Source organism: Prosopis cineraria, unplaced genomic scaffold (assembly GCF_029017545.1).
Source record: "Prosopis cineraria cultivar Desert tree isolate PC_DT_omini unplaced genomic scaffold, ASM2901754v1 PC11, whole genome shotgun sequence".
Classification (NCBI taxonomy): domain Eukaryota; kingdom Viridiplantae; phylum Streptophyta; class Magnoliopsida; order Fabales; family Fabaceae; genus Prosopis; species Prosopis cineraria.
In genome coordinates this window covers 21,413,871-21,426,537 of record NW_026555342.1, presented here as the reverse complement: position 1 = coordinate 21,426,537, position 12,667 = coordinate 21,413,871, and the positions used below count along the sequence as shown (strand labels likewise).

Below are 12,667 nucleotides of genomic sequence, written 5' to 3'. Positions count from 1 at the left end.
GTTGTTCCATCCATTAGAATTTAACCCCTTTCCATTGGCCAACTTGTTAACCTTAGGTTATGATGTGTTGTTTAACTCTTGTCATGTTATGAAAGGTTCTCAAACAAATCAGGTCATTTGGATTAAGCGTGACGTTGGACGTATGCTTAAGCTCATTTCCTTACCTCTTGAAACCACTTATTCAAAATTATGTGCTTCCTTCCACCCCTACACCTCTTGACCTGTAGCATCACCGCCTTGCTCATCCTCCACTTAAAAAAATGAAACCTTGAATTGTATCTCTCGTCAAATTACAAAATAACCTGATTTAAATCTGACCGAATAGCATTTGGTTCAACTGATCAATGGAGTTGAATTAACTTATCTTGAAGTCTTAACTTCAAGACCTAAGATTTGCAGTTGGATTAAATAAATATGTCAAAAACATCCCCAATAGAAATAGATCTAAAAGTCTAAATAAATTAATAATGTGATGTACTCTAAATAAATTCTTACTTGTAAAGTTGCTTGAATCTTCTGCAGGCCTCCAAAATATTTTCCCTGTGGCCAAAGGCGCTAACCCTGATGAAACCTTCACCGCCAGGTCCGAAACCACTGCCAGGTGTTGTAACCACGTGAGTTCTCTCAAGAATCTCGGCGAATACGTCCCATGAACTTCGGCCGGGGAAATGGACCCACACATATGGAGCATTTTTACCTCCATATACTTTAAATCCAAGAGTCTCAAACGTCTCTGTAATTATGTTCGAATTTTCTTTGTAGAATCCAATAACTTCTTGCATAGCCTGCATTCAATTTCAGCAATTCTATTACACTGTTTATCTTTTATGTTCTTAGGTTTCACAAAAGCTGTTCAAATCAGATATTCCTCTGCCCCAAATAACATTCCCTTCAATCCAAAATATAAGCAGCTTCTAACAATAATTTGCACACCAATAAAATCCTTATTCTTATGAAAATATATATTGTTTTTCCTTTTTACCTTTAATTCCAATTTATGATGAGTGAGAAGATCATAAATTTACAAACACAACATATATTAATAAATACAAGGGGTAAAATGGAAAACAAAATTTTTTCAAATATTAAGTAGCTTATATTTTGGACCAAGATTAGTTGAAAGAAAATGCGTATATTTTGGACGGAAGAGAGTATTATCCAAGGTGAAGAAGAGGAAGGAAGAAACTCAACTTTGCCACCCAAAAGCAAGTCATAACAGTTCATCATTAACTACAAATTAAAAGTGGGGCTAATGCATGCAATGTGAAATGACAGCAAAATAAGAGAAGTTTAAAAAGCATCACATGGAAAGAAGAGAAGCCAGACATTCTTAATGATATGCAACTGAGTTCATTGAACTTGATCAAATAAATGTGGAATATAGTATGAAACTGGCATGCTTGTGAAATGAATTCAAAGACTCCAGTGCAATGAAGAGTTAACTGACCTCAAGGCCTTCTGGTGAGAGGCAGGCCAGAGCACCTGCCTGGGAAATATTGGATGCACCATTGAAGCTAGTACATACAATACGGTTGAAATCCTTGGCAACAGGAAAACCGTCTGAAAACAATAACTGCTTTGGAACCACTGTCCATCCCAACCGAACTCCAGTGAAACCAGCGTACTTACTAAATGATGCTGTCTCAATCGCGACCTGCAATAGTTGTAAGGATTCAAACATGTTACTAAGCTATAGAAACGAAAAAGACATTACATGATGGTCAAAAGAAGAGTCCTAAAAAAATTCCATTGGCTGCTATGTATTAAACCTGTACAACTCTGCTGTAGCCTTATGAAACACTGACATGAAAACTGAGGCATACAGGTATTGGACATGCCAAACATTCATGGAAATGAATATTTGAATCCTGCTCTAAGAGCAATCAGAATAACTGACATCAATATACATCCAACCCTAAATGATAAACCACTTATAGTTGAATACAACAACAATAACAAGCCTTGACTCATTCATAACTGAATAAAGAAAAGAAAAATTATATTTTCCAAAAATATTTAAGCTATGGCCTCAAGCTGAACAGTAACATGTAGAACATTCGAAGCAGCACATTACATTGAATAAGAGAAGAATCCACCAGATGCATCCTATGATAAACTAATTATATTTTACTATCAATTTTGAAATCAGCTATGCATCATGATCAAATTACTAGTTGACAAAATGCTATTCATTAAGAATCAGTTCTGGTAAGAAAGAAAATAGAAAAGACTTCTGGTATAACCTCTTTGGCTCCAGGAATTTCAAAGATGGAGCGTGGTTTGTCATCTGAAATATACATTGCATATGCAGAATCATAGACAATTATAGACCCATTGTCCTGGGCAAACTGAACAAGTCGAGTTAGTTGCTCTCTTGTTGCTACAGCACCAGTAGGATTGTTGGGTGAACAGAAAAATATTATGTCTGCTCGAGAAGTTGATGACAAATCAGGAAAGAAACCATTTTCCGGACCACATCTCATGTATTCAATGTTTCCATACTTCTCAGAATCCTTCAGATATTGGCTAGTCTGACCCATAATAACACTGGAATCCACATAAGCCTGCATAAAAAATACCACCACATTTACAAATATACGATACAAGCCAGGTAACCTGAGCAGAATAAATATGATACGTTCACTCTATTCTTTGCATAACTCATCATCTCTTATGATATATGCTAACTCCAAATGCACGAATCTGTAATAGCCTCCCCCATTTTTCCTATTCTGTCCACCAGAAAGAGATAGTGTTGTGGTTCAGTGATGCACAAATATAATCTTGGAATTTTTCCAAAAGAAAATTATGAATGAGCATGAAGCCATGAACAACCAGTCAGCCATGTAGAATGAATATAGATAATTTGTCACACAAAAAGAAAATTCTGACCGTCAATTAAAAGTGCCTATATGACATGTGTTCAACCATGGGGAAGAAGTTGCAAGCCCTAAGGTTCGTTGGCAAATTTTGAAATCCTCCTCAGAGACAACGAGCAGTGTTACATTAAGACAGGCATTCATACAAGTTACACTACTGGCAATCATTGGAATATCACAGAAAGTTTATTCTTGACAAGAAACCAATCCGCAAGAGCAGTAAAATGTTAAAGCACTGCCAAAAACAGAGCATGTTTAGGAATTGAGAGGAAAAGGGAAGGCAAGGAAAGGAATCCAATGAAAATGGATAAAGGAAGTGAAAGTGGTAGTTAAATGATAGTTTCACTCCTCCAAAGTAAATCAACTTAAGAATATAAGGATGGAGACTTGAAAGATTTTGGAAGGTGAATTAAAAGTTTTTATTATCCTCAACTCTTAATTAATAACTACCAAATAAAATAATATGTATCAATATAACCCTCTTTTCCACTCCCATTGCCTCCATTATCCCTCCATCAGAACATACTCTTGGTTATGCTTGAACTGAGAATGTAGAAGGGAAGGGGAAGAATTTATTTTAGAATTTAGATTCAAACTGACGGGAAAACTTTACCTTCTTCTCCGTTATCCTCTCATTCCAAATGTAACCTTAAGCTTATATGTGCTTCCATATGTCAGTATCCCACATTTTAAATTGGCAGTAGCATCTTTGACCAGTCATATACCCAAAAAGCTTTTTTCTTGGAAGGTTTAAACTAATGGGTAAGAGTTTCTTGTGTAATAAGTAACTATTTTTTGTATCTAGGATTGTTATGAACTTTTGTATAGATTTTGTATATGCTAGAGCTTATTCACTTTCTTCCCTTGTGACTGATGGAAAGCATAAGTTAATTCAACTGCTTCCTTCATGTTTCTAGTTGATTAGCTGCAAATTGGAAAAGTGATATGGAGTTATGAACCAAGCCTCTAGTTGAGTTGTGTGACTAGACTTTACTAGCATGGGTCAATAGTTTTGCCCATGAGATAGAAATATACTCATTAGCCTGACAAAGCTAGCTTAGGGGTTGTGCTATCCAGTGGGATGTTAGCTAAGAATATGCCTATAGGAGATTCAGAAAAATCCTTGAGGTGAAGTCAAACTTTAAGCTACTATACATCACCTTTATTAGCAAGGTAAAAGGGGTAAGTTGAGTTATGTGAAATAATTGGAGGACTAATAATGTCACTTCCTTTAAATTACACAGTACTCCAAATTTAGTTTTGTTTCCAAAAATCCTTCTATTCATTTGCTTAATTTAAGGTCTAAATTCTAGTACTTGACTTGTTTTTGTCAACAAATCTTCGTGAGATGATATTTTTCTCACGATTATATTGTTGCAGTACATATATTTGCCATGTGTCGCACTATTATTTATAAGAAACATGTTTCTGGCATCATTGCTCGTCCAACTTTTTTTTGCATATCAGAAAACATGAACAACTCAATAGATGAACTGAAATCATCCACCATAATGACAGTAACATCAACATGTCCTATCAATTGGGACAAGGGATGAAATTAAACTCAACATATTCATCATTCTGAAAGCTAAAGTGAAACGTCCAAGAAGTTGATGGATTATAATGAACAACCGCACATAAAGATTACCGGGTATGATGGGTCTTGCACTGCCATAGTTACATTTGAACCAAACATCATCTGCCACGAAAAGAATGAGAATGACCTTAAGATCTAGAAATAATATGTTCATCACGGAAAACTCCAATTCAAGTCCCCCCTTTCTCCCCCCGCCCCAAATGAAAGTAGGATAGTATAGGCAGAATTAGACATCAAATTAAAGAATACAGATAACCTGGAGCCGAGATATGTCACATTTTGCTCCATCAGAAACAAATATATCACCTTCCTCAATGCCAAGATCACTGTAAAATGTTGAAGCAATTGCCCTTCTTAATGGCTGCATAGATTAGCAATTCTGGTCATTCTTCAAGAATCTTAAATTTCATGGAAAATCAAACAAGAAAATAAATTTAGTCTTCAATACTCTTATAAATAAAATGGAAGGAACCTAAAGCTCCCATATTCAAATCTTGTCCTTTATATGACTAAATTTTCCTAAGGATAAACATTAAGACTTATTCAATGGATTCCTGATTTTTATTTATCACTCCATCCAAAGAGTTTGTTCCCTTGTTAAATCAATTTAAAAAAAAAGTTTATTTAAAAGGAAAAAAGCATAGTCAAATGACAAATATATTAAATGATAAAAAAAAAAGATATATTGATGCCAAAAAAAAACAGATGACAAATATATTAAATGATAAAAGGAAATTACAAGATTTAACTTATGCTAAAAAAAACAGCTACCAGAGACACATGATAGCATACTAATCCAATCTGCAGAATTTGGCTAACTCTATAGGCACAGAGATATTGATATACATTCCACTCATACTCTAGAAGGAAGAATCACGAGGCTAGAGTGGGAGTTGTTGCAGGGAGAGTTGAAGATATGGCTGATGAAAGTGAAAGCTAATGCAGAAACATGGGAGAAGCGGCTTTTACTTTTACCAATCTTTATTTCTTATGCATTTTATATTTTATTTGGAGCATAGCAAATGTTAAGATTAGCAGAATATCCATTTATCAAATGTTCACATTTAAACCTTTTACAGGTCAAGAATTAATCTTCCAAAATAATATCAAGAAAAATCTATATAAGCAGGTTTAAGGAGTAAATGTTGTTGGAGAAGGTTTCATCAATGCCTCCCTTGTGATTCGATGGGCTTAACACCCCAATCCATAGCACTGGTGATAAGTGCAACCCTTCAAAAAGACAAGGAAACAGAGTTGCACCCCAACTAGTAGCTATAGCTTTTAGCCTAGTAGTTGTGCTTGATCCTACAAGTGGTATTAGTGCAAGATCATGGATTTAAATCCCCCAAGTATTGTTGGGGAGGAAATTGTTGGATGAGATTTGGCCAACATCTTTGTTGTGATTCGATGGACTGAACATCCCAACCCATGGCATTAATGATTGGTTCAGCCCCTATAGAACACTTAAGGAAATAGAGTTGCACTCTAGCTAACAGGTATAGCTCTTGACCCAATGGTTGCACTTGATCCATCAAATGTAGGCAAGCATCCTCCACATTCAAGTAAGAATCTTCTAATTTTTCACTTAGCATCTTGCTTAAGTGATTTAATAATGAATGCCAGATATTAATTCTTGGAATGTGTTCTGCTAGGAAATAAGAGATAGATAAGCCTAAACGAACTATCAGCATAGGTGAAACTTTATTCCCCCATGACTAGAACTTGATATGAGAGGATAGGCAAGATGATGAAATGATGTATGAATATAAGAATGAACAAACAATAACTCCTGAAACTGTAAAAGTCACATACCTTTTCACCTTGTTCAGCTCCATAACCACTATAACCCTCTAGGGTAGATAATGCAAGTGATCTCTGATACAAAAAATAAAAAAGCAATTTCAGTGCTTACAGCGATTAAAGCACTCATTTCATTTAACTGAGTAAAACATAGCATCATTTATCATGGCACTTTCCAGTCAGCAAAATAATAGGAGTGTGTGTGCATTCATAATATATCATTCTTACATGTTCTATGAATTATAGAAGCTGAAACTAAGCAGATGCAACTACATGTAGAATGGCATATAGATGGCTACAACAAAAAACAAAGGACATGGGGAGAAACTTGTTCTGTAAATCGAATGAAGTCCATATCAAACATCTTTTGAGAATTTGACAGCAGGACACTGTCCTTCACATGACCATTGTACCTCAGTGGGACAAGAAGTTAGACAGTTAACATGGTTAAGCACAATAAGAGTAAAGCAACACTTGAGTCATTTCATCAAACATTACTACAATCCTTGATACTATGAATCATGAAGCTCCAATGTGAGCAGTAATTTCATGGGGGGAAATCACAATTTGAAAAATAAAAGACATAGTAGCTTCATTCAAACAAAAGCTTGACCTTCGACATTGCAGAAGTTATGACTTCAGGAATGGGTTCAGTAGTATCACCAACTCCCAAACTTATCACTTTGCAATCAGGGTACTTCTGCAGGTGTGCAGCCCTTCTTCTAGCAATCTACTCTCCACGATAAAATGGTAACATGAATATCAGCACAAAGGATACTATAAAGTAATGCAATAACAAACACTGCAATAAAAACAGACTCAAAATTTGAGGAGGGAAAACAAAGAAAAAGTGCTCATTGAATCAGCTTACTTAGATTAAACAAAAAATAAAGAAGGTGAATATTGCCTCTATTGCATTCCTTTATAAGTCTTTAGGACATACAAATTTCCATAGTCAAACACTTCATTTTGAAGCATATATTATGACAAAACATGTCATTTCCACTATTTTCTGCCCTACATCAATCAATTACAACAACTTCATTTAAATATAACATGTAAGGAGTAAGGCAAGTAAAAGCATCATTTTGAATATCACTTGAATGACAATTTTCACTTTCATAAGAATGAAATTGGATCATTATCAGTTAAGATTAAAAGAAAAACATCAATCAATGCAAATGTTTACATACGCTTTCTCTCTCTTTTAATTTATGAAAACTAGTACTAGACCACCACCAACTAACTTCAACATATGAACTGCCAAGCTAAAACAAGCAAACTAAGACATAGATATCACTTTGTGTATAATATTTGAAATCCTTTACTAAAGAGAACATAAAATGGGGAAATGAATACTAAAGGAGAACCATAGATAGTCATAATAGTTAACCAAATCTAAGGCACTAGAGCAATGGAACAAGACTAGAAGCAAAAAGTGTCAAATGGCATTACAAACCTCTGGAAAGAGATAACCAGCTTGAAGTTTCGCCATGTTAGCATTGCGGGAAACTTTTGTCTTGTAAGCTTCAAAATGGAAAGGAAGGAAGCATATTGTCACACTTGACTTTATATGACAAAGGAGGATAAATTCTCAGCTTTTCTAATTGTGGCATGTTCTTTTGCATATGAAATGTCATGCAAATATAAATCAGCCAATATTCACATATTGTAAACATTGGTTTGGAAGGTTGTCTAGAATTTTTAAGTATAGAAAATACGTTATGGAATGAACAACTGTATCAAATCATACTTAAAATTCGAGGAACCCAGGTTCAAAATTAATTGCCTCGTTGGATGGAATTCATCAATTAATTGGTCATATTCAATGAGTTTCAAACTTCATTACTACAATTTATTTAACAGAGTGGAGATTATTATTCTCAAGTCTTCTTCCAACAATATTAAAATCTTCTCGTTAACACCAAAAGATAAATGTGTCAAAAGTATATCCTTTTCAATTCACCCAAAATGCACAAGTGAACCTCGCATGAACTTCTTGGTTTTGTAAACAATTTTTCAAAGATTATACAGTCTACAATGACTTTTCCAATACATATTCTACCAGAAGCTAGCAAAAGCCTCTTTGACGATAGAAACCAACTCCAAACAACGAGGGCCAGTATCATTGTAATTTGTACAATGTGGAAAAAGTAATTTAGAGATTGTGGAAAGAAAAGGTGATCATTGAAAATCATTGAACTTTGAAACTTTGTTTTGCTCACTTATTCATCAGCAACTAACAATGGGCTCACAACTACTAGTATATAAAACAATTCAGAAACGATTACTCGGTAATCTATAGAGAAAACTTTACTTAATGAACCTGACAAACTAAATTTTGCTTTAGAGAAAAAGAGAAGAACACAACATGATTCAATTCACTTTCAAAGTCAATGAGCAAGCTATCAGGTCAACGCGAATTTTTTTAAAAAAAAAAAATCTTCACACTGCCGACCTCCACTCCAGTAGTACCTAACAACAAAAAATCACAACTTTCACCATATGGAAGGAAAAGAAGCAATGGATATGAAAATTTAATGATACCGGTAAGCACTTCTTCGGGTGCCACGACGCATTTGCATATGCCCACATCTTTTACATTCAAGGACACGTTTTGACTCCTACAACATCCAAATGAAGCAAAAAAGCAAAATTTGCAGGTAAGCTTCTCTGGGTCGGATCTCATTGAAAGTGAGGAAACAGAAAGCAAGAAAAGAATCACATCTGTGATGAAACGAATACCTCGGGTTGAATTTTGAGGGAGCTAAGAAAGTGGAGGAGGATGAAGAGATTGAGATCGCTAGATTGTAGGAGAGCATAGAAGACATCTTCAAGTAAGATAATGGCAAAAAACTGCTTCGTTCAGAACCAGAAGTGGAGATGGGCGGAGTCGCTCGTCAGTGGAGGGCTCAAAAGTGGCTGCAGCACGCCTGCAAAAGTTGCGAAACTAAATGCATATAAACCTTTTTTGACCATTCGAAAGCAGATACGGCTGTTAACCAGCAATTATTAGGCAAAATTAATTCATAAATCCTTCTAATTTTGGTCAATTTCAAATTAAATTTTTATAATTTATTTTATTTTAATCAAATTTTATAATTTAATTGATTAAATATTTATCTTTTAAAAAAATAAAATTATGCACTATTATATTGCAAATATAATATTCAGTAAATTTTTATTATCAGTTCAATGTCATCATTCATCCATGAAAACTAAAACAAAGAGCCCTCCAAATCCAAATCCCAAGTTACAAATCCCGTCACCGTCAATGAGCACCAAATCTAGAATGAAGCAGAGATATTTGCAAGATTACAAGAGAAGAAAAGCACTTTAGGAAAGGAATGATTTGCAAAGCAACAGATGCAGATATGCAAGGGAATAAACACACCATGGTTGGGTCTGTAATTTTTTTTTTTTTTTTTTTCTTTATTGAGACTGATTAAAGAGTGGAGGTGATTAGTTGATACTAAAGAGAGGGAGGCGGATGGGGGAGGGGGAGGTGCGGCTGATGAGTGAGGGAATTAGGGGAGGCCGTCGAGTTTGAAGCAAAACACAGCGTATTGTCACGGGCTAAAAGTCTGGCGCAGCACACGGCGCCCGTGCGGCGTCCTGGAGGACCCCATAATCCTCAGGACAAGCCTTACCACATACGGATCACACTGATTTCGCCCTGCCATGGGCTCATCAGGGAGGCGGCACTAGCCCCCGACCAGTTGTGCACTCAATCCGAAGACTGAGGCAGAACACCCCCAATGCTAATGTCACCCCCTTTACCCATATTGTGCAAGGCTAACTAGCGGATCGTTCATTATCTTGGTCTTTACACGGTCACGGAAATATCATCCGTGACATTCTCCCACACCCAATCTAGCACGCCCTCGTACTAGGGGAGAACGACTCCGCCCAAGGATCGTACGCACAGTACTGCCACAAACACATCAGCTTACTTGCTGAGTGGCCACCTGAGTCCTGCACTCTTCGGACCCACTCGCACCCGCGAGCCAACAGGAGTGGAGTCGACAACGGCCAACCTTCCCGCCCGAGTCCCCACTTTTGGACCCACCTGCTCGGAGGCCTTTCTGGAGCGGTGCCGAGGCCGACCAGTCCCAACGTGGGACCCCACGCGCACACGACAGTAAAGTACGTCCTGCTCTGATACCACTCTGTCACGGGCTGAGAGTCTAGCGCAGCACATGGCGCCCGTGCGGTGTCCTGGAGGACCCCATAATCCTCAGGACAAGCCTTACCACGTACGGATCACACTGGTTTCGCCCTGTCATGGGCTCATCAGGGAGGCGGCACTAGCCCCCGACCAGTTGTGCACTCAATCCGAAGACTGAGGCAGAACACCCCCAATGCTAATGTCACCCCCTTTACCCATATTGTGCGAGGCTAACCAGCGGATCGTTCATTATCTTGGTCTTTACACGGTCACGGAAATATCATCCGTGACAGTATGATGACTTACCTCTACAAAAGTTTTTTTTTGTTTCTATTTTTTTTCAAATGCAGATAGAAACTTATATACAAGCTGGGATGGGTAGCCGGATGGTTACCCGTAGCTCGTCCCGCTTCATTAATTAGCCAGTTCGTTTTTTTCTCTTGACGGGAGAGTTAAAACTCACCCATTTTACACGAATACAGGTGGGTTGGGGGGCTATTTGATTACCTCTGAATAGTAAATCATTCCTCAAGATAAGTTAATTAAAATAATAAATAAAAAAATTAATCATTTAATCTTTATAATTTTAATTTAGCCGTAACTCAATCTTTAAAATTTGACTCATTATAACTCAGTTTTTAAAATTTTGACTCAATTATAAATCAATTCTTGAATTTTACCTTTTACAATTTAGTCCCTGAATTTTCAATCCAACATTTATTAATAATATTTTAAATTATTAAACCCTTTCAATATTTATAAATATTAAAAGTTTAAAATATTTTTAATCTTTATAGTTTTATTTTTTAAAATATAGGGATTACTATTTAAAATGTTGAAACTTTAGGGACTAAATTGCAAGAGGCAAAATTCAAGAATTGATTTATAATTGATTTAAAACTTTAATGATTAAGTTATAACAAATCAAAATTGAAGGATTGAGTTATAATTGGGTGGAAACTATAAAGATCAAATGATTAATTTTTTACAGTAAAATTATTTTAAAATTAAACTATTTTTTATTTTTGTTCTTACATTTAAATAAGAGTAATTTAATATGAGGTAAGATTTTTTTTAAAAAAATAGAAATTTTGCACATTTTTAAAGATGTGCTGAAGGCTATTTTAAGAATTGTGCATCAAAAAATTTAAAAAAATGACTTACTCTTTCCATTCAAAAATATAAGATATTTTTTAAAATGCTAGATATTAAAAAATATAATCTTTTAATGTGTAATTATTATCTTTTTTAAAAATATTTATATTAAATAAATTATTTTATATTTATTTTAAAGTAAAAATTATATTAAATATGAATAAATATAAAAAAATTATTTAAAAATAAATAATTACTTTATTAAAAATAATATTTAATTTAAAAACATTTTTATTTTTAAACGGGAAGGTACGTTAAGGACGAAAGTCTTTCTTTTTCTTTCTTAGGACCCCACATAAGGTTGGACCCTCCCAAAAATTGGCGTATGCCACTTGAAGCAGCGAGCACACAGTATTCTTCAGTAAAAGGCAAGAGAATAGTTCGCTCCGTGTTCACTGCGTGGCTGCGAAAGGTAAAAGACTTTTAAAATGTGACTAACAAATAGAAGAGGATGGGGTATTTCTTAAAATGTAATATTTAAAAAAAAAAAACTTGTTTAGCTAATAAGTTGCAAATTATCACACGTAACGCCATTGAGCCATAAGAATACGAGTCACGATAACCTGACAACAAAAGAAAGAGTGGGGAAAAGGAGAATAATGTTCAACAAAACATGCCTAACATTTTAAAAGTATTTCCATGTACATCCATTTTGACATTAAAAATCATAGCACAGTTTTATTTGGTAATGCAAACAAAATACTGTTCATATGGTAAATCGCTTTGACAAAAAAAAAATTCTTATATAATATACTTGTGAGAAAATTTCTCACACAATTTACTTATAGGAAATTTCACGGAACAATAATTTGAGATGATATTTAAATTTAAATTTTTAATTTAAAACCTCAAATTTTTAATTCATGTATTTAAAATTTTTTGTTTGGAAAGTAAAAAAATTTCAAAAAAATTCAAATCTTTACTAAAAAATGTACCCATATTTAGTGCCCGTATCTCGAATAAAATTGCATCTAATGAAAAAAATACCTATAAACAAAATATTCAAAGGAATAAGAGAAATGGGTTTACATCTGAAGCAAAAATGAAATAGTGGGAGTAATGAGCTAA

The 12,667-nt window shown here is 34.9% G+C and overlaps 1 protein-coding gene and 1 non-coding gene across 2 annotated transcripts; both read right to left on the bottom strand.

The window, feature by feature from the left end:
• Window positions 1-252: 252 nt before the first annotated feature.
• LOC129285098 (LL-diaminopimelate aminotransferase, chloroplastic-like) lies at window positions 253-9,227 on the bottom strand. The gene is made up of 10 exons (XM_054920649.1): window positions 9,022-9,227; window positions 8,824-8,900; window positions 7,736-7,803; window positions 6,890-7,006; window positions 6,289-6,351; window positions 4,733-4,837; window positions 4,528-4,578; window positions 2,244-2,564; window positions 1,448-1,654; window positions 253-785 (listed from the first exon to the last, which is right to left on the bottom strand). The coding sequence occupies exons 1-10, from the start codon at window positions 9,105-9,107 to the stop codon at window positions 492-494; spliced, it is 1,389 nt and encodes a 462-aa protein (XP_054776624.1). The 5' UTR covers window positions 9,108-9,227; the 3' UTR covers window positions 253-491.
• Window positions 9,228-11,886: 2,659 nt separating this feature from the next.
• LOC129287334 (U5 spliceosomal RNA) lies at window positions 11,887-12,004 on the bottom strand. The gene has a single exon (XR_008587655.1). It is a non-coding gene; the product is annotated as a U5 spliceosomal RNA (small nuclear RNA).
• Between the last annotated feature and the right edge of the window lie 663 nt (window positions 12,005-12,667).